The sequence below is a fragment of the Marmota marmota genome, unplaced genomic scaffold, assembly GCF_001458135.2.
Source record: "Marmota marmota marmota unplaced genomic scaffold, marMar, whole genome shotgun sequence".
In the NCBI taxonomy this organism is placed as follows: Eukaryota; Metazoa; Chordata; class Mammalia; order Rodentia; family Sciuridae; genus Marmota; species Marmota marmota.
In genome coordinates, this window is record NW_026000174.1 from 20,780,863 (window position 1) to 20,802,482 (window position 21,620).

At 38.1% G+C, this 21,620-nt stretch overlaps 1 protein-coding gene across 1 annotated transcript in view; it reads left to right on the plus strand.

Annotated features, from left to right (window-relative positions):
- The first annotated feature begins 574 nt into the window (after window positions 1–574).
- Syt9 (synaptotagmin 9) overlaps window positions 575–21,620 on the plus strand; it is a 176,640-nt gene continuing 155,594 nt past the window's right edge. Inside the window, 2 exon segments of the mRNA XM_048788274.1 lie at window positions 575–832; window positions 834–942. Of these exon segments, the coding sequence (XP_048644231.1) occupies window positions 797–832; window positions 834–942 (145 nt within the window). The 5' untranslated portion in view covers window positions 575–796.

Sequence of the window (21,620 nt, forward strand, 5' to 3'; positions counted from 1 at the left end):
TCCTGATAGGAGAGCTTCCACTTTGTCCAAATCACCACGTGGGTGAAATCCTTCCTTTGTTGTTAACTCTTGGCCCCAAACCCAGAATTTGGGCGTCTAGAACCCTCAGGTCCATGGTTTCTGCCAGGAGGCGCTTTCCAAGTTCAAGGCAGGCACTCTGTTTTCTATGGGTGTGGTCCAGATTGCAACCTTAGCGACACTCATCCCAGAATGTGCCTTGGGACATAGGCTGCGAGAAGTAGTGGAAGGGGTGCTTGGTTTTGCATCACGGCAGAGGAACTGGGTGGCGAGAGCGTCCGCAGCACGCACATGATCACACTCTCCAAGCTTGGGCGCGGCTGTTCCGAGTGCGAGGTTCGAGTCGAGTTGGGTCCGCGCTGCGCCAGAAGCCGACAAGCGCCCGGTGTATTCGGTGGGCGCCCAAACGAGGGCCGCCGCGAGCCTACCCCGCGGCGCGCACCCCTATCCCAGCCCCGCCCCCCGGCGGCAGCGAGTGGCGGGCGGAGCGCGAGGCTAGTGGCGCGCTGGGCTGCGCGGCGCCACCTCCCCTCCGCGCTGGAGGAGGGACCGAGGGGCCGGGCGGGAGAGAGAAAGCCCGACCGGCCGGCTGGGGAAGAGCTGCATGCAACCGGTGGGAGGCCGGGCCGGCTGGGGCTCCGGCTTGAGCTCGGAACGTTTCTTGGCGGGTCTCTGGCGGCGAGCGCGGACCGCCCGGCGGCGGCGGCTCTGAGCTGGCAGGCGGAGGGCTGTCTCCCGCGCCCGCCTGCCCGGCGCGGTCCGAGGATGCGGGGGGGCGATGCCCGGGGCCAGGGACGCGCTCTGTCACCAGGCGCGTGCAGCTGCTGGCCGAGCTCTGTGCCCGTGGGGCCCTGGAGCACGACAGCTGCCAAGATTTCATCTACCACCTGCGGGACCGTGCCAGACCCCGGCTCCGCGACCCAGGTGAGTGCTGCCACCGCCGCCGCCGTCTGACGCGACCAAAAGGGCCCTAGGCTGGGACTTGGGGATGACCGGGGCCTGAAGCAGAAGAGCGACGCGGACTGGCGGAGGGCAGGGGGTGGCCACTGAGCCTGAAGAGGGATCAAGAAGCAGTGTGCCCCGTGGGCTGATGCTAGAACCGGGCGGGACCCGGGCGGAGGCTGCAGAACGGAGGCCGAGTTAGGGTGGGCTGGGGTAGGGCAGGAGGAACCACGCCCGCCACCTGCGCTCCCCTTTACAGGGCTCCTGGGGGCAGCTCCTGAGCTCTAATATTGGAACTCTACTTCCCAGTCTCTGCGTCTTGAGCCAGGAGAGGCCCGGCGGCCTCCCAAGCTGTGAAAAGAGGGACGAGGCCAGAGGAAACTCTGGGAAGTTGGGAGTTGGGAACGGACCCCGGCTGCGGCTGAATCCCACCGGGAGCTGCTTACCTTGGCTCCTAAGCACCTAGTTTCTTTCCTTGGTCTGGGCTGAAAAGGACGGGACGGGATCTGGAGGTGGGAAGCTACTGGTTCTGGGCAGCTGGACCTGAACCCATTCCCTGCGGGTCACAAGGCGCGGAGGTGGCCTGGGCCTGGGCGCCTGACTCCCAAGGCACCTCCGCCCAGCACACTTGGGTGGGTTTTCCCGTCATGGCTTGTGCACCTGCTGTTATCCCTAGTGAAAGTTGAGAAGCTCCTAACTTTGGAAAGTTCATTTATTTTGGCATTTGACCAATTAAGGTTGGAGGAGGGAGTTTTAGTGATGCCATTTGATTTCCCCAAGGGCACCTGGTCTCGCACTCTTCTCATCCACTACTAGTTCATTCCTTCCAAATGTTTGCATGAGAGTCTTCTCACCTGGAGAAATCGTTTTCCTGAATATTCTCCTAACCTAAGAACTTTCAAATTAAAAAAAAAAAGCATATTGTGGTTGGATTGTTTAAAATGGGATGAGAAAATGGCCTTTCCTTTGATATTCCTGTGTGTAATAAATATTGGCAATGAGCTATTGCTGTGCAAATTATTCAGTACCAGTATACCTCATTTTAAGCCAATCCATTATATAAAAATACATTTGCCCAAAGGATATATTAGAGAATTATTTGTCTCCTAAAGAGTTTCACACTGAGCCTGACTTAAATAGAATATCCTTGATAGGATATTCAAAATATGGGTGGAGAATGCCAGCCGTTTAAAGTTTATATCAATTTTCTGTACTCAAAGCATTTTTTTCTCTTGAAAAAGAAAGATTATTGTTCTCTACTGCCTGTGGGTTACATTAATAAGTTTATCAAATGATCACTAATGTGTTACCTCAAAGAGGAGAATTCAGTGATCCTAGTTGGATTTCCCAGGAGGTTTAGTATCCAGCTTGTGTGTGGCTCATTGCTGGATGCTTTGCCCTGCATAGACCAGAGATGCTGATGAAGTGCTCCTCTCACCAACACAAGTCCCAGAAAGATGTCCCAAGTGTGTGATGTTCTGTTCTTACACAGCAAGATTACAAGATCATTTTTTAACATGCTTCACGCAAAGCAAGTGTTAGTGCTAAAACGTTTTGCTTTGTTACCTGACACTGTGTCATGGGCTCTCCTTGTTATCCCACAAAAGCCATCATCTTTGGCTTTAAAAGAGAAGGTGGGTAGGCTTGTCTAAATTGCATGTTTACCACACCAAACCATTTGGGCCACTTGGCGGCTCTGCTCCTTTGAATCGAGGGACTGAATTCCATCTTCTTAGGCTCTCCTCAGTCCCTACACTGGCCAGCCCTCGAGGAAGAGCCACAAAGAATACTCTTTAGAGAGGAAATCTGATTCCTTGGCTGAGAAATAGCTGTAGATAGGAGTCTGCCCTGCTGCTCTTTGAGTTCCTGAAAGCAGTGCTCTGCTTTCTTAAACTAGGGCACATGGTTTTGAGGTAGCCGCATGCCCCTCTGGCTCTTTAGTTTGTGTCAGAAAGTAGCCTGCTCATGAGGCAGGGGAGGGAGACTTCAAGTGCAAGGTGAGAGGAAATGAGGCCAAAGATGACATCAAAAGTGCACCCTTTCCTTCAGGGCACTTCAGCTCAGGCCAAATCTCCCTCCATTTCCTTCCTTGCTTGCCTTGCTCACATTAATTCTTACATCAGATGCATTTATCTCCGTCCCGCTGAAGCTGTTTGTGCAAGCCAAGAGTGGCCTTAATCTGTGAGCCCTAAAAGCTGAGTGGCTGGAGAAGCTACACTGCACAACACTATGTGAATAAAGCTATTGTGTGGTGTGAAGCAGAACAATTGTGTAGAGCAGCCTTGGTGTATGGGTCCCCAGAGAGAGTTGTCTGTAGATGGGTGACTTCCATTTTTTTTTTTAAAAGAAATCCATCTGAATGCCACCTTCCAGCTTTCTTTGCCTATTGTCTGTTCATACCCACACAGTGGTAGCTAGGTTTTTCAAACTCCACTAAAAATATTAGTTATAAAAGGAGAAAACTAGTTATAATCCCCTATGGATAGCAGAGTGTCACTGTATCTAGGATGTTTGTTCATTTCTTCAGAGGTAGGGTAGGGTGGTGTCACAGACCAGTGTGCCTGGGGCAGAAAGAAGAATAAGTGAAAAGGTCCTGAGGCAGTAACATCACTGCTACAAAGAGCAGTGACGTCAGAGGTGATTGGAGAAGAGTGAAAAAATGGAGAGTGACAAAAAATGTGGTCAAGGGTTGAAGAGGGCAGATCCTATAAGGTCTTGTTAATGATTGTAAGGACTTTGTGTTTATTCTGAATATATACAAAGCCTTAAATATTGTTGAGAAGTGGCAACACTGAATGTTATGCTGAGAAAATGCTGTGGAGGAAGGATAAAGACAGAGAAAACTGTTAGGAAGCTATTTCAGGAATGCAGAAAGAGGTGATGGTTAAGGATAGATCAGGATAGTGCTAATGTAGGTGGTGAGAAGTAACTGGATTGTGGACACAACTTGAAGGTACAGCCACTAATTTTTTTGTTTGTTTTTAATTTTTGATACTAGGAATTGAACCTAGGACCTCATGCATGCTAAGCAAGCACTCTACCACTGTGCTACATCCCCAGCCCCACTAGTATTTTTGATGGAAGGAATGTGAAAGATGAAAGATGTATTAGGATGATCCTAAAGGTTTTTGACCTAAGTAACTCCATTTGCTGAGCAGAAGATTTCATAAAGAAGGTTGGAGTTGGGAGGGAAATGACAAGTTTTCTATTTTGTTTTTCACATTTTGTACGTATTAAGTGTGTGCATGATGCCTCTTTAGGTAGACAAGCTTAGTTGTATTGTAACCTGAGATCTGAATATTCAGAATATTTTCTGAATATCACCAATTGATTTATGCTTATAGTTTGTAACTGGAGACTTCATTGTCAATAGGCCAATTGGTTGTAGAGTTGCATTTATTGTTGGAAGATTTCCCTTGTAGGAATTAAAAGCTCTCTTACACTTCTACTTATTGATCATGTTTATACTTTTTTCAGAATTAGTCTCATCCCTCTTCTCCATTATACATCTTTGGCTGTTAGGAGGGAACAATCTTAAACTATCTGGACCTACTGTAGTCCACATCTGGAAAGACAATAGGATTAGATCATATAATTTCTAGTTTTTAAACATGTTTTTATAATTTTCCTGTTTTTTTTTGTTTTTATTTTTGTTTTTTTCTGGTAGGGTACCAACAAGCACTTTATGTAGGTCATTTCTCTTGGTCCTCCTAACAGTTTTCTAAGACTTTGCTTCTCAAAGCTCTGGTCTGTGGGGTGGGCCAGCAGCATCAGCAGCATCTGGGAGCTTGTTAGATATGCAGAATCTCAGGCTAAAACCAGATCTACTGACTATGAATCTATATATTTATAGGATCCTCAAGGGAGTTGTGGGCACATTAAAATACCAGAAGCATTACTAAAAGTTATTGGTATATATGAACAAAGTGAAGTGTAGAGAAGTAAAGTAGCCAGAGGCTATGTATCTTTTTTGAAAAATAGAGTTTGGTCTAAGTCAAAGTAGCTTCTTAGGTAGTCACATAACATTCATAGTTGCCTCTTGGTGCCTATAGGACACTGGTTCCAGGACCCCTCATGATGTCAAAATCTGAGGATGCTCAATTACCTTATATAAAGTGATGTTATGTTTGCATATAATCTATGTATGTCCTCCCATAAACTTTAAATCATCTCTAGATTGTTTATAATACTTAATGCTATGTAAATAGCTGTTATACTATATTATTTAAAGAGTGATGACAAGAAAAAAATTGTACATGTTCAGTACAGATGCAATTTTTTCTAATATTTTTAATGGTTGGTTGACTCCATAGAGATGGAACCCACAGATATGGAGGGATGAATAGACTAAGAACTTAGAAGTTATTGTGAATGAAAATTTCCTAAATGTTTTTTCTAACAGTCATCCTAAACCTATTTTCTCTATTCTGTACTTGTGTAATTTAATCCTCAGTTGTAGGTTAAATTTATGTAACTAGAGATTCACCTTAGTATTTTATCACAAATTCTGTCCAGGGTACTAGTTTTCCATTCATTCCATCTTCGTATTCTGGAGACTCTTTAGCATGTACCCAAGGTTTATAAAATATTCACAAGGTCTGGTTGTGAAGCAGAGCCTTAAGTCTCATCATTAGTGATCCTTCTCTCCAGATAAATGTTACTGTATTTGGAAAAAAAAATTTTTTTTAGACAAATGATTTTCAGCTTTGGCTGCATATTAGAAATACGGAGTTCTAACAAACAAATAAAAAGAAAAAAACACAAACTTAATAATGACCAGGCTGTATCTTAGACCAATTAAATCAGAATTGTCTGTGGATAGGACCTGGTATCAGTATAATTTTTAAGTTCTTCATTTGATTCTAATGTACAACCCAGTGGAGGACAACTTTAAAACCATGAGGCAAAGAATGAGAGCACCTAACTCTTCTTGGCTCAGATCACATTTCTTTTTTGCAAAATTAGGAAAAAATGGTATCAAAAACCAGGGAGCTTGACTATTACCCTTGTATGGTTAGATTCCATATTAGCTCTTTCCTAACTTTCTTGTGACAATATTATGCCAAATTTTTATTTTGAGATCTCTTTAAAAATATCATGAAAAGAATATATTGAGACTCTATTGTATCGAACCCAATTTGAAGGAGGGGGAAAGAATCTCAAATTATATTGAGAAAAATATTGTTCAAAGAGTTCATTAAAGGCCAGAATGCTGGAACTTTGTTAATGTCACCTTGTGATAAATTATAGTGAAATCACTTATTAGGAAATGTACATGTGAAATAATAATTAAATATAGTTTCTGAGGAAAAAAAATCTTCAAAATAACCATCGTGATTAAAGGTTAGTCTTAATTCAAACTTTTCAAGTCAGTCAAAAGAAAATAAATCTTAAAACACCAGATTTTTATGAATAGACCTTGGTGTGATTATGCACAATGGGATTAATTTTTTAAAAAAATTAATGTTAATTGCAATCAGGAAATAAAGTCTTTTAAGAAATGAGTGGCATATTGGATGCACAATATGTGAAGATCTAATTTGCATTTACTTCAGTGACATTTTAGGGCTTCTTCATAAATATTTTATTTAAACAAGTGTGTTTTCATCTCTGTGGGATTCCTCTACATGGGCCAGTGAATGGTTTAGTCATGAGGTAATTATCAAGAGGGGAAAACAAAAGCAAATTGTGGTAAAGGCATCACAGGCAGCCCTGTGGCCAGCTACCTCTCTCAGGCACACACTTTTTGATGTGGACAAAACTCTGAAGTAAAAAATTAATCTGACAGCTGAGGGAAACTCATGCTAAAATTCCCTATTATGTATAGAGCATAAATATTGTTTTCACTGGAAAAGCATACTGGCACTTTTGTGTTCATGTGTGCATGTGAAATTTTCTATATGGTTGCTTAGAAAAAATTCATAATTCACTCCTTACCAGAGTGACTTGAGGGAACTAACAAGTTCACATGCCAATGTGTATAGAGTAAGGGGAAGAGCTTACTTAGTGAGAGGCCTAAATGGGAGAGCAGTATCATTTTTTAAGGATAAGGTAGAGTATGCACTTCTTTCTGAATGAAATTACAATGTGAGTTGTGGAGTTTTCACTGGGATCATTGATCTTCCTTGTAGCCAGAATTGTGCATCACAATTTTTTTTCTTTCAGGTGTTTCATTTAGTTGGCTCTCTAGGAATGTCTGTAGACCAAAGCAAACCCTGAAGAGTGTGCTTTGCAGATCTCCTTGAAATATTCATGCATCCTTGTGTGTGCATTTTATCACACAAATTTTTTTTTTAATCAACAGTGATAGAAATGTACTTGAAAGTAAAAAGAAAGAAAGAAAGAAAGAGAACAAGAAAATCACTGAGAAAATCAGAGTAAGCCAAGGCTTTGGAGTCAGACTCTGACCCTGCAATTACCAGCTTAGTGACCTTAAGCAAAAGATTTCACTCTCCATTTTATTCATCTGTCAAATGGGAGTAGATGGGTCCTGCAGCACAATGCCCAGAGTAAATGTTTTATTAATTGCTTGATAAATAGGTATCATTGGTAGTGATATCATCTGCCCCACATGTCCTTTTAGCTGTGGTCCATTGGGATTTATCTATTTTACCTATACGTAATCATATGTAGGTAAAATTTCTTGCAAACATAGCATTTTATCACTATTTATTGCTGCATGGCTCTGGAAAAGTTATTTAGCCTCTGTATCCTGTTTTCTCATCAGTAAAATGGGTTACAAGGATCTAGGTTACTAATATCTAGGTAAAATATGGGATGCCAGTCCAATTTAAATTTCAGGTAAACAGTGCATAGTAATGCATGGAACATATGTATGCAAAGCAGTTGTTTGTTGTTTATCTGAAGTTTAAATTGAACTGGGCATCCTGTATTTTTATTTGCTAAGGCTGGCAACTCCATTCTAGTATCTATCTCATAATACATGTCACATAGTTACCATATTATCTGACATGTGGTAAATGCTCAATAAATATTGGTCATCATTCCTATGATTACATAATTTTTCCATGAGGAAAATCCATTGCTCAGTTATTATGATTATGACTGTATGAAAGAGTAGTTACACTTTTTTTACTTACTAATTCTTTTGGGGATGTTTCCAGCTTTCTAAAAATTTCACTGGATATAAATCATGTATCTATAGTCTCCTACTTTGTTTTGGGAAAAAAAATTAAATGTTAAATTAGCAACCATGAACTCAAGTCGATTTCTAGAAGATCTATGTTGATTAGACCTGCTACATGTCTAGAACAGTTGGTGGTAGAATGTGAACAAAAGGTTTGAATTGAACACTTTTAGTAGCTACCTAGTTATTTCAATTTGTATTTTATTGATGGTAGTATTGAATATTTTGAATATTTTAACCTACTTATATTAACTCATGTAATTTTTATTTATTCTATACAATGTGCCAATTTATTTTTTGAGAATATAAGTGTTTTCTTACCAGTTTGCTTTATGTAGGATGTAAATATTCTGTTGAATTAGCTCCTAGGAGTTCTGAATAGTGAATTATGTTTTTTGATTATAATTAGTGTATTATACTATATCATCTTTTAAAATTTCAGGGATACATTCTTTTCCAATGCAAAATAATGTCTTTATTTGTATGAACTATGATAAATATACAACTTATATTTTTTAATATTTTCTTTTCCTCCCCATTCCACCCTTCCCTAATGTAACCTTTATGCTAGCCCCACTGATTTGATCAATCTTTTCTAATTAAAATTAAATTAAATTAAAAAAGCATTCATTGAGTGCCTCTTAAGTGCCATATACTAGGTCAGGCCTCAGTATTTTGGAGATACATTAGACAAGCTTACCACCCCTATGGAATTGAGATAAAATAATAATTTCAATTAATAAAGTCAAGTCAGGAAGGAGATATGTACTGGATATAGTGCAGGAAAAGAGAAGTAATTAGCTGACTTGAGTGCATCTATAAAGGCTTCCTAGAGAAGTCTATACTTGGGGTGGAGCAGTTTGCCTGGAACTTGTGGGTGGGATGGGTGTTCTAGGAAATTACAAAGGCAGACAGGAGAGAATGGATCCTTGGCAATAGTAGGTGCAGTGTGTGCTGGGAATGTTGAGAGCTGAGATTTCCCTATAAACACTAATGGATCGTAAAGTCCTTGTATGCCATTGTCAAAGTCCACTGAGGACTAGGCTGGGACACTGACACAGAAGTCTTGAAAGTACAGTTTGCTTTGATGAGCCCAAAGGATCCATTTTCAGCAAAGTACTCCAGGAGATTTTCAGCTAGGGGAAGTTCTGTGACTGTGGCTTCTCCTGTCTTCCTGATTCCTCATGGGAAATACACCTCAGTTGGTGCTGATGATGTTCTCCCTATGTAGGTAAAGTCCTGGCAGATGGGAATCACTGAATGGAAGGTTACCTGTGTTAGATCCCCAATCATGTCACTCTGAATATCAAGCATAATTACCTGCTTACAGTTGTAAAGACTGCCTTTAGCAAGTTTAATCATCTGGTTCAAACATCTGGGTTCTGGATATAATTTCTGACTATGCCAACAGTGACATCTTGCTTCCTTGCCTGGTTATTTAGTAATGAAAAAAAAAAAACCCAATATGTTCAGTTGCATTGCAAAAGTGTAGTCTGTGATTATGTACAGTCTGTTTTCTCTGATGTTATAGGGCCCAGAAGGTAGTAAGCACAGCAGACCTGCTCAGTGCCCACCAATCCGTGCTGTGGAGATGTTTCTTTCTTTTTCTCTGTCAATTGCTAAGTAACAGACAAAATTATTTAAAAGAATTGGATCAAATGTTCTTAGGTAGGTCCCAACTGTCTGCTTTTCACATGTGTCCCGACCTACCTCCACATATACATTTTATTTATCACATTTATGGAATATACCTAACTAGATATTTCAGTTTGCATCGGCTGTAGTACTGGAGAACCACTGAAAGGTTTTAAACTAAAGATTGAGTTAAGCAGATTTCCCTCTTAATTAGATCATTTTGGAGACAGGAGGAAGATTGATTACAGAGGTTATAATTGGGGTTGCCTTTAATTTCCTCATTATATGTTTATTAAGCATCTGCTATATGCCAAGCTCTGTTCTGGGTGAAGTCATTTAATGACAGTGATATGTTCTGAGAAATGGGTTGTTAAGGAATTTCATCATTGGAAGAACATCACATAGTATACTCACACAAACCTAATGGTATATGCCAATCACTTGATATGGCTTCTTGATATAGTCAAGAGACAGGGTAAACTGGAGATGTATGAGGCTGCTGCCAGTGTAACATGTCATACTGTTTATGGTAAACCTTGTAAGTTCATAAGATCCATTTTCAGCAAAGTACTCCAGGAGATTTTCAGCTAGGGGAAGTTCTGTGACTGTGGCTTCTCCTGTCTTCCTGATTCCTCATGGGAAATACACCTCAGTTGGTGCTGATGATGTTCTCCCTATGTAGGTAAAGTCCTGGCAGATGGGAAGTAAAGTATAAGTAAAAGGCATAAGCAAAAAGTATGATATAATACATACATAAACAGCAACAAGGTATTTATTATTATCAGGTACTGTGTACTGTTCATAATTATATGTGCTATACTTACATGACTGGCAGTATAGTAGGTTTATGTACACCAGCATCACCACAAACATGTGAGTAATACATTGTGCTATGATATTAAGACAGATAAGATTCAGTAGGTGATAGGAATTTTTCAGCTCAATTACAATTTTTGGGGACCACCATTGTATATGACATCCATCACTGACCAAAATGTCAGTATGTGGCACGTGACTGTTTATACAAAACCTAGAGGCCTACATACAGGCATATCTGTATGTACATACATGTAATGGTATATATAGCAATGTTGTACAAACAAAACAAGAGCAAAAAATTTGCCCACATGGAACATACATGTTGGCAAATGAAAAATGATGTACATAAGTTAATTAATTGCATAGTATGTTAGGTATGATCTAAGAAAAAAAGTATGGGAAGAGAATAAGGCATAGAGATTAAAATAGCATCACTGAGAAGTTGCTTATGAGTAAAGATCAGGAGATGCAGGAGCAACACATGCACATATCAGGGGAAGAACATTCCAGGCAAGGGAACAATAGGCAGAAATGTCCCGAGGCAGGGCCAGTGGGTTTGTAGTGAAGATGACAAGAGGTAGGGTAGTAATAGGTGAGGTCAGAGAAGTGATGGCATTCTGAGTGTAGAGCCTATAAGCCAGTGTAAGGAATTCTGACTTTACTCAGAATAAGATGGGAAACCAGTAGAAAAAATTTAAATGGATCACTGATCAGCATGTGGAAAACAGACTGTAGAGAGAAAGGTGGAATCAGTGACAGCAGTCATGAACCGAAGAATGTAGGTGAGAGATGGCGGTGGTTTGGATCATAGTGATAGAAGTGGAGGTAGTGAGAAGTTGTTCAATTCTGGGAAGTTTGAAAGTAGAGCTGACAGGTTTTACTCTTGGATGGATGTGGAGTGTGAAAGAGAAGAATTAAGCATGACTCCAAGATTTTGTCCTGACAACAGAACTGTAAGAGAATTATGTTTGAGGGGAATGATTTGGAGCTAAGTGTTGAATGTGTCAAGTTGGAAATGCTCATTAGTGAGTGAAGTAGGGGAACAGACTAGAAACTTGGAAACATGAGCCTGGAATTTGAGGAAAGATGGCTGGGCAGGAGATATACATGTAAACGTTATTGGCATATGAATGATATTAAAATGAGTCTGACTGAAATCATCTAGGACGGCAGTGTGAATAGAGGAGAGAAGGTTACTGGAACTGAGTTCTGGAACTCTCCAACACTGAGGGTTTGGAGAGAAGTTGAGGAATCACCAAGGAATTATAGAGGGACCAGAAATGAAGAAGAAAATCCAAGCAAGAGCATTGACCTGGAAGCCAAGCTGAGGAAGGTGATGGAAATGATGTAGTATGGAGTACATGATGTGGGACAAAGAGGGAAGGGTTGCTAGAGAGATGTCTTTGGTTGGGCACAGGAGTTCAAGAAAGAAGTTTGGACTGCAGCTATAGGTACCAAAGGTACATGCACAAAATTTGAAGCAAAAAAAACTAAACGAGCTTACTTTTTCAGTCTATCCAGCCCACTAGAACAAAATCACCATAAACTGCATGGCTTAAAACAGCAAACATTTATGTTTCATAGTTCCAGAGGTCAAGAAGTCCAAGATTAAGCATAGAGATTTAGTGTCAAGTGAAACTCCATTCCTCAGATATGGCATCTTCTCTCTGCCTCCTCACGTGGTAGAAAAGGGCCAAGAAGCTCTCTTGAGCCTCTTTCCTAAGAACTCTTACCTTATTTATGGAGGTCGTGCCCGTATTTTCTAATCACTTGCCAAAAGACCTCACCTCCCCATGTTATCATATTTGGAATTAAGTTTCAACATATGAATTTTTGGGGAAACATAGACATATGGACCACAGCACTAACCAAGGGGTGAATGAAGATAGAAAAGAAGTTAAATACCCTATTAGAGGTCGAGAAGACAAGGAGAACCAACAAGGAAACTGAGAAGGCTCTGCAAATAAAGTGGAAGAAAAAAATCAGGAGTGTGGTGGTCTGGAAGTGAAGAAAATATTCGTGGGAAGAGGAAATGATTTCCTGCATGAAATACAACTGATAGGTCAAATGAGATAAGACCAAAACTGATGATTGCATTCAGCAACACGGAGGTTCATTGGTAACCTTGAACTCAGTGATTTTGGAGGAGTGATGAACAAGTGGAGTTGATGAAAGTCTGACAAGGGTCTCTTCAAAGAGGAATAAGAGAACAGAAATTGAAGAAATAGAACAGAAACGTTTTTTTTGATGTATGAAGGGAAAGGAGAAAAATTTTTTCTAAAGATAACTTTTAAATGTTTTATAATTTTTAAAGTTTTCTTTTTAAAAAGGAAAATTACTACATGTTTGTATGCTAAAGAGAATGGAAAAATTATGCAGAGGATTGAACTACTGGAATGATATGCTGAGTGGGTTTTTCAATAGTTTGTTCATTGTCAAAGAGTCAAGGCAGAATATTTGGGCACAGGTGTGAGATGTGCTGTGAGAATTCCATAGAAATTTGTCTTGTGATTGCTCTTTCATTCTCAGTGAAATAGGAAGTAGCAAAATGATCAGCTGAGAGTGAGGATGGGTCTGAAGTGATGGAGGTTTAAAGACAGGAGAATGGTAAATGATTGTCTAGGAGAGTGGGAGAGTGAGTGGTTTAGGACCTGGAGGATGATTGCTGGGAAATACTTGGGTCCTGCTTGAAGTTGGTGATCATGCATTTAAAATAAAATCCATCAGCATAGGTATGTTTTATTGCCCATTACATTCAGCTGAGTTTTTGCAGACCTGAGAGAGAGAGAGAGAGAAGTTTGTGTTTATATTGGGTTTGTGTATATATAACAATGAAAGAGTAGCAAAAAAGTTTAAGGTATATAGCACAGAGTGATGGAGTGATTGACACTGAAATTTGATTGGAATAAGAAAAGAAAAATGGACATGGAAAAGGATTAGGGATAGTTAAGAGGTGGTAGAATTATTGGATTATAGGTCCTAGAGGCCTGGGATGATTTGGGGGAATGAAGTGAAGAGGAGGGGTCCATAGGATGGGATGTCTGAAATCATGATGATGGAGGAGCTGCACTTGTTTCAACCAGCTCCAGGGCACGATCAGCTCTTGGGCATGATAACAGTGTGAGGCCCCACCGTAGGGTTAGAGGACAAATTACTGAGAGGAGCTCAAGAGCTAAAGTGTTAGGTTTTTGGAAATGTTATCACTACATGGATATTGAATTAACCAAGAATTATGATGAAGGTGGTTTGGAGAGAGTGACAGTAAGCCAATGAATGGATTGTTCTGGGAATGGGTGAAGTGATCTGAGGAGTGATAGATGTCTACAACACAAGAATAGGTAGTTGTGGTATAGTCAGGCAATTGGATATTCAAAAGTGGGGGATTTTAGAGAAAACATCAGTAGGTGGTCGACTGTTGGTTTTTATCTAGGCAGAGGTGTTGAAGAAATAATTATTTATTTAGTACTGAAGATTGAACCCAGGGATACTTTACTACTGAGCTACCTCCTAGAGCCTTTTTATTTCTTATTTTTGAGATAGGGTTTCACTAAGTTGTTTAAGGCCTTTGCTAAGTTGCTGAGGCTGGCCTCAAACTTGTGATCATTCTCCTCAGCCTCCTGAGTCACAGGAATTATAGGCATGTGCCACCTTCTTGAAGGAATATTTAAGGCAATAGATAGATATTTAAGGGGTAAAATAGTCTGTGCAGTGATACAAAATCGGGGGATTCTGATTCCCAATTGTCTGATATACATTCCTGGGAATATGTTCCCATGATTTATTAGATTTACTACTGGAAGTCAAGTATGTTTTGTGGGAAAATAATGATATTAATTTTGAGCATGTTAAGTTGGAGGATATAGAGATACCTGGTGCCAGAGTAGTTGACTGGTGGGCCCCTGGGAAGAAGTTACTGGGAATCAATGAGGATAAGAAATGGTTGAACACTAAGGGCCGTTTATAACTCAAAGGTTTTTGGAGAGCAGTTACCAATTCTGGCAATGCATCAAAATCAATTGGTGGACTTTCAAAGGCACAGCTGTCCTGCCCTGATTGATTAAATCAGAGTCTTCAGGGTGACACCTAAAATATCCATACATATGAATCTGATGTATAGTCAGGGTTGTAAATGACATACATTAATGGCCTGCATGGATTGAAATTACTTTTTATAGCCTCACTGTCAAAGTAAATGCTCAAACATCTGTATAAAACTCTCATATAATATTATGTGAAGGAATACAAACACAAAAATGTATTAACTATGTATCACTGATACCTTTTAAAAAATCACAATGGGAGTAATCTTAAATTATTAGTAAGTACAGCTGCTTTTTTGCACAATTAATAATAGATTCTGTAGAAAATATAGTTGCAGGATATAAATGTCTTATCCTAGCACTAACTAAAATTGCAGTTTTCTTTATTGCTAAGTAAACAATATGATTATCATTTGTTCTTAATTTAGGATAACCATATGATAAATTCTATAAAGACCATAGGCCATGATGTTAGAGAACGTGGTTCCTTTATTCTTGTAGACTGCAAATCATCTTGCAGTATGCTTACTGCTTTAAAAAAAAAAAGGTCCCTGAATCAGAGCAAGAAATTAAATATGAATGAGGAGGCCACATTAGAATCTCTTTTAACACTTTATTCAGGTGCCTTTTACTAATTTTAAATTTTATTGTTTTGAATAAGATGGATACTAGTTGCTGGTCTAGCTGAGCTCCCTCTGAAGGCTTCCTAGATTATTTCAGAAGGAATGAGAAAATAGGGCTGCGTGCTCTTTAATCTGTTCCACCATGACTGCTACTTTAGATTTAATGTAACTGTAACATCCTGAATTTATAGGTCATCTCTCTTCTGAAGCTTTTAAAGTATTTTGTGTATATTTAATTTTGAGGGAGCTAAAATTCATCATGTTACAGAATTTATTTCAGAAACAGTCTACAAAGAGAACTAGAAAATCTCCCAAAGTGTTTCATTTTTTTTCTTCCATATGCAGTTGGTAGAAACATCATTGATTCCAACTCCATGCTGCTGTAGAAGCCATTTATGTGTGGATTACTGGAGGTTTCTCTGGAAGGGAAATCTAATCTCCACAGGTTCAGTTTGAGAGGATCCCCTTGGCAGACTGATACCGATTAAAGTTGCTGCTCTTTTCCATTTTTTTAAATCTTTTAGTTTTTATATTGTATTATGCTTTAGTAACTCAATCACAATTGTCTTTCTAGTGCCTCAGTGTGGAAGTTAGGAAGTTAAACTGGGCAGACTCACAAAACAAGAACTCTGGGGGCTGTGGTTTTAGCTCAGTGATAGAGCACTTGCCTCACACATGTTCTGGGTTCGATCCTCAGCACCACATAAAAATAAGATAAAATAGGGCCAAATTTTTCTTCTATTAGACAAAGAGTCTCTGGTTTGATTCCTAGATCCTTGATCCATCTTGGGTTAACTTTTGTGCATGGTAAGAGGGATTCAATTTCATTTTGTTGCATATGGATTTCCAGTTTTCCCAGCACCATTTGTTGAAGATGCTATCCTTTCTCCATTGCATGCTTTTAGCACCTTTGTCTAATATAAGGTAGTTGTAATTTTGTGGGTTAGTCTCTGTGTCCTCTATTCTGTACCATTGGTCTACCAGCCTGTTTTGGTGCCAGTACATGCTGCTTTTGTTACTATCGCTCTGTAGTATAGTTTAAGGTCTAGTACTAATTTCCATCATGTGGGGTTAGGCCCCAGTTTCCTTAATAAGACACCTATAGTACAAGAATTAAAACCAAGAATCAATAAATGGGGTGAATTCAAACTAAAAAGTTTTTTCTCAGCAAAAGAGAAATAATATGTGAGGTGAATAGGGAGCCTACATCCTGGGAACAAATTTTTACCCTTCACACATCATATAGAACTCTAATCTCTAGGGTATATAAAGAATTCAAAAAGCTAAACACAAAAAAAAACCCCAAATAATCCAATCAACAAATGGGCCAAGGACCTAAACAGACACTTCTCAGAAGAGAATATACAATCAATCAACAAATACATGAAAAAATGCTCATCATCTCTAGCAATCAAAGAAATGCAAATTAAAACTACTCTAAGATACCATCTCACTCCAGTAAAGAATGGCAGCCATTATGAAGTCAGACAACAACAAGTGCTGGTGGGGATGCAGGGAAAAAGGTACACACATACATTGCTGGTGGGACTGCAAATTGGTACAGCCAATATGGAAAGCAGTGTGGAGATTCCTTGGAAAGCTGGGAATGGAACCCCCATTTGACCCAGCTATTCCTCTTCTTGCTCTATACTCAAAGGATCTAAAAACAGCATATTACAGGGACACAGCCATATCAATGTTTATAGCAGCACAATTCACAATAGCTAAACTGTGGAGCCAACCTAGATGTCCTTCAATGGATGAATGGATAAAAAAAAATGTGGCATTTATACACAATGGAATATTACTCAGCACTAAAAAATAACAAGATCATGGCATTTGCAGGGAAATGGATGGCATTAGAGCAGATTATGCTAAGTGAAGTTAGCCAATCCCTAAAAAACAAATGCCGAATGTCTTCTCTGATATAAGGGGGTGACTCAAAATGGGATAGGGAGGAAGAGCATGAGAAGAAGACTACCACTAAATAGGGAAGAGAGGTGGGAGGGAAAAAGAGGGAGAAGGGGAGTTGCATGGAAGATGGAAGGAGACCCTCATCGTTATACAAAATACATGCATGAAGGTGTGAGAAAAAAAAAAGAATAGTGTCACCTTAGATTGGGTAGAGAGAAGTGATGGGAGGGGTGGGGAGGGGAAGGGATGGGGGGAAAGGAAGGATAGTAGAATGAAATAGACATTATTATTACTGTGTGTATATACATTACTGCATGACCAATGTGATTTTGCAACCTGTACACTCAGAAAAATGAGAAATTATATCCCATCTGATTCAAATATATGACATGTCGAGGTCATTGTACTATCTCATGTGGAACTAATTAAAACAAATAAAAAAATAAAAAATAAAATAAAATAAAGGTATTGTATTTACCTACAACTAAAAAATATTATTTTTTTTAAAAAAAGAAAATAACTCTTAAAAAAAAAAAGAACTCTGAAGCATGTGCCTTTGTAGTAAATGGCTATGTCTTAGGGTTTGTGTTCATATTCCATAGAGCTGTGGATAATTGTCAGGTTTCATTCAGGGAAGAAGTGGATAGTATTTAGTGGCCTTAATAATGCAGTTGAGAACATGGGGAATTTGTTAGAAGAGGATCAGAATTACTCTACAGTATCTAATTCTTTCAGTATTCAAGAAGTAGTTTTTGTTAAATATATTAAAGTTATAAGGGTAGAATATTTATCTGTGGATTTTATATTGTCTTTATCTGCTATTTTCTAAAACTTCATGCTAATTACATTAACATTTACTGTAATAAACATATCATATACAGCATAAGTCATCTTGGGATTTATGTTCAGAAATAATACAATAGACAATGAATGCTCAGTGGCTATACTTAATTAATGAAGCAATATCTAAAACCAAGTTTGAGGGCTGGGGTTGTAGCTCAGTGGAGTGCTTGCCTAGCATGTGTGAAGCACTGGGTTTGATCCTCAACACCACATAAAAATAAATAAAGGTATTGTGTACATCTACATCTAAAAATATTTTTTTAAAAAAAAGTTTGTTAAAATGTTATGAGTTAAAAACAATCGGATTTGTAAGACTATCATACTTCACTAATAATATGATACATCAAATAGATAGAGGATAGAAATAATATAGTTAGTATGACTTATGTACAGAGTTTTCTACCCACCAAGAGAAAATAATGTTCAGAAACCATCTTTGAAAATTGATCAGTACATGATCAGACCACGTAAAGGAAACATTAACTCCAAAAAGTAAAAAGCATATGAGCTACTTTTACTGACCATGATGCAATAAAATTGTCAATGAAAGAATAATAGGAAAAAACAACACCACCAAAACCCTAAACACCTGAAAATAGAACTCTTTGAGAAATCTTGAGTAAAAAACAAAAATCAGAAATAGAAGCTTAAATTATAGACATCGAGAATACAGTGGAAATGAGAGCACATGTATCAAAACTGGGGAGTTCAGCCAAAGCTGTATTTAGGAAACAAACTGCTAGCTCTAACTTGTTATAGGAAATAGAGCAATAGAAAAACTAAACCAAATATTGGATTTAAGGCCTGAAAAATGGACAAATAAGGTAAACCAAAAAAGGAGGAGCAGAGCATCAGTAAAATCCAAAGGAAAATTAATGAATTAGAAGTGAAAAATAAAAAAAAGCAAAACCAAAGAAGAAATGGTATTATTAAACAAAACCAAAATGTTTTGCGTTGAAATGCAAATGTATAAATAGTTGGCTATTCTGACCAAGAAAAAATTGTGAGAAAAAAATAAGACTATGAAGCAAAAGGAATGAAAAAAGGAATGAATAACAGGTAAATAATAAAAAAGATTTAAAATCATATTTAAAATGCCATATATATGCTTGGAAACTAGAATACAAATTGAGCAGAAAGAGAAAACATCTCAGAGTGGGTGTAAAAATATATAGAGGAAATTGATAGATCACCAAAGAACTACCACCATACAAAGCTATAGGCCCAGGTATTTCCTCAAGTCAGATTTAGCAAAATCCCAAGTAATGCATCATCCCACTTATTTGTTGGAACTGTATTAGACATTGCAAATTTGTTTTTAAACTTTCATTGCAAAAATAAAAAAAGTTCTAAGTTAACACAAGAGTAAAGATCTTTAGTACTTTAACTATCTAGAAAGAATTACTATTAATATTTTTACTAGAAGTGAAATTTCTAGATCTAGGCTTATGTGCATTACTTATTTTGATACACAATTATCAAGTTGTCCTCTAGTAAGGTTTAAGAATTCATATACTTTAAAAATTATTCCATAGCATAGAAAGTATACAGAAAAAGCACTTTGATTCTATTATCATATAGATACTAAATTTGACAAAGACATTGAAAAAAAATCTTGATGTCGATCTCAGTTAAGCACATAAATAAATGAACAAATTCTACGTTAAGCAATAGTAAAATAAATACACCTTTATATTAAAAGAATGATGTACTGTAACCTGGTAGTTTATTTTAAGACTACAAGAATGGGAAAGCAGTAAGAAGGCTATTATCACACTAGTAGTTGTTGTTTTTTAAACATAAATATTTATTGTAACTTTTAATTATATTTATACAAAATAAGTAAGAAATTTCACACATTCTCTGCAGCTCAGCTAAACTATACCCTCACTTTAAAAAAATAGCTTTGTTTCTGGGTGTGGTGGCACATTCCTGTAATCCCAACGATTTGGGAGGCTAAGGCAGGAGGATTGCAAGTGTGAGGCCAGCCTGAGCAACTAAGTGAGACCCTGTCTCAAAATTTTAAAAAAATAAAATAAAAAGGGCTGGGGATGTAGCTCAGTGGTTAAGTGACTCTGTGTTCAGTCCCCACTACTACACCCAAATTGCTTTGTTGAGGCAAAGCATTATCATACAATTTATCCATTTTAAGTATACAATTCAGTTATTTTTTAGTGAATTTACAAAGTTGTGCAAGCCTCATTAAAAATCAGTTTTATAATATTTTCATCACCCCAGAAAGATCCCTTACATCCATTCACTGTGAATTCCCTCCCCAGGAGACCACTAATCTACTGTCTCTATAAATGGACCTTTTCTGAACATTTAATGTGAATGACATCATATAATATATGATCTATTTTGTTGCCAGTTCCTACCCTTACCATATGTTTTTGAAGTCTAGCCATGTTGTAGCATGTATCATTAGTTCTTTCCTTGTTACTGATAAGTATTCTCTTATATGAATACTACTTTATTTATCCATTTACTAGTCTTTGGACATTGGCTTTTTTCCACTTTGGTGCTATTTTAATATTTATGCTTAGAACATTCAGGTACACGTTCTTCGTGCTTTCATAACAAGAGTGGTTACATAGTTACAGGTAGGAATTCTGGGACACTAGTAATTCTGTGTTTAATATTTTGATGAACTATCAAACTGTTTTCTGAAATGTACTATTTTACATTCCTTACCTGACCCCAAAGCTAACAACCATAAAAGACAAGGTTGACAGATTTTGACAAACATAATAACATAAACACCTTCTTTTGCAAAAGATATTATGGACAAAAATTGACAAACCACGGTGTGGGACAGAATAATAGTAATCAATGATAGAATTAATGTTCTTAAAATACACAGAAATACATTTATTAGTAAGAAATTTGACTGCCTGTACTTTTTGGAGAAAGAATACCAATTCTTGAGTTCCTCTTTAAATGTACAGTAATAGATTTTAGATATTGCTTAGTATTATGTATGCTTTGTTTTTTATTTGAATACTCTTATTTTAATTCTTTGCCCTCAAGGGCACATTCTACATTCATATGTTAAATGTTACCCTGTATATTAATAAATACCCAGTGATGGGCTGCTTGATCTAGGACAGACTCAGCAAGATTACCTGAATGCTCAATTAACTGTCACTGTGAGAATTGTCTGCTTTCAGATTGATAAGAAGATCAAATCAGTAGCCATTCTCAGTTCAGTTCTTCATCAAGATTTGAATTACAGTGAAACCATTAGTGGTCTTTTTAAAAAATACTAATCACCGAATTTCAAATCCTAGAAAAATCTTTGTATGTTTTTAGTGATTATTATAGACTGAAATGTTTTTAACTGATTTCAGGACTTGGGAACACTGGGAGGGGGACACTGTTTCTGGCCAAATTACTTAGAAAACAGTAATTCTTCAGTTTTCTGTTAATATCTTCTGATTTAACAAGCAAGTTAGAGCCAAGTGATTTGGGCTATTTGGTATCCTTGGTAACCACTGTTAGATGATAAATTGAATCAGTTAAAATTAATTTCTTGTGAAAATCTGCTTTCATCAGAGGTATTTGCTTTGATGTTTAGATGCACATGAAATACATGCATATATATATATATATATATATATATATATATATATATATATA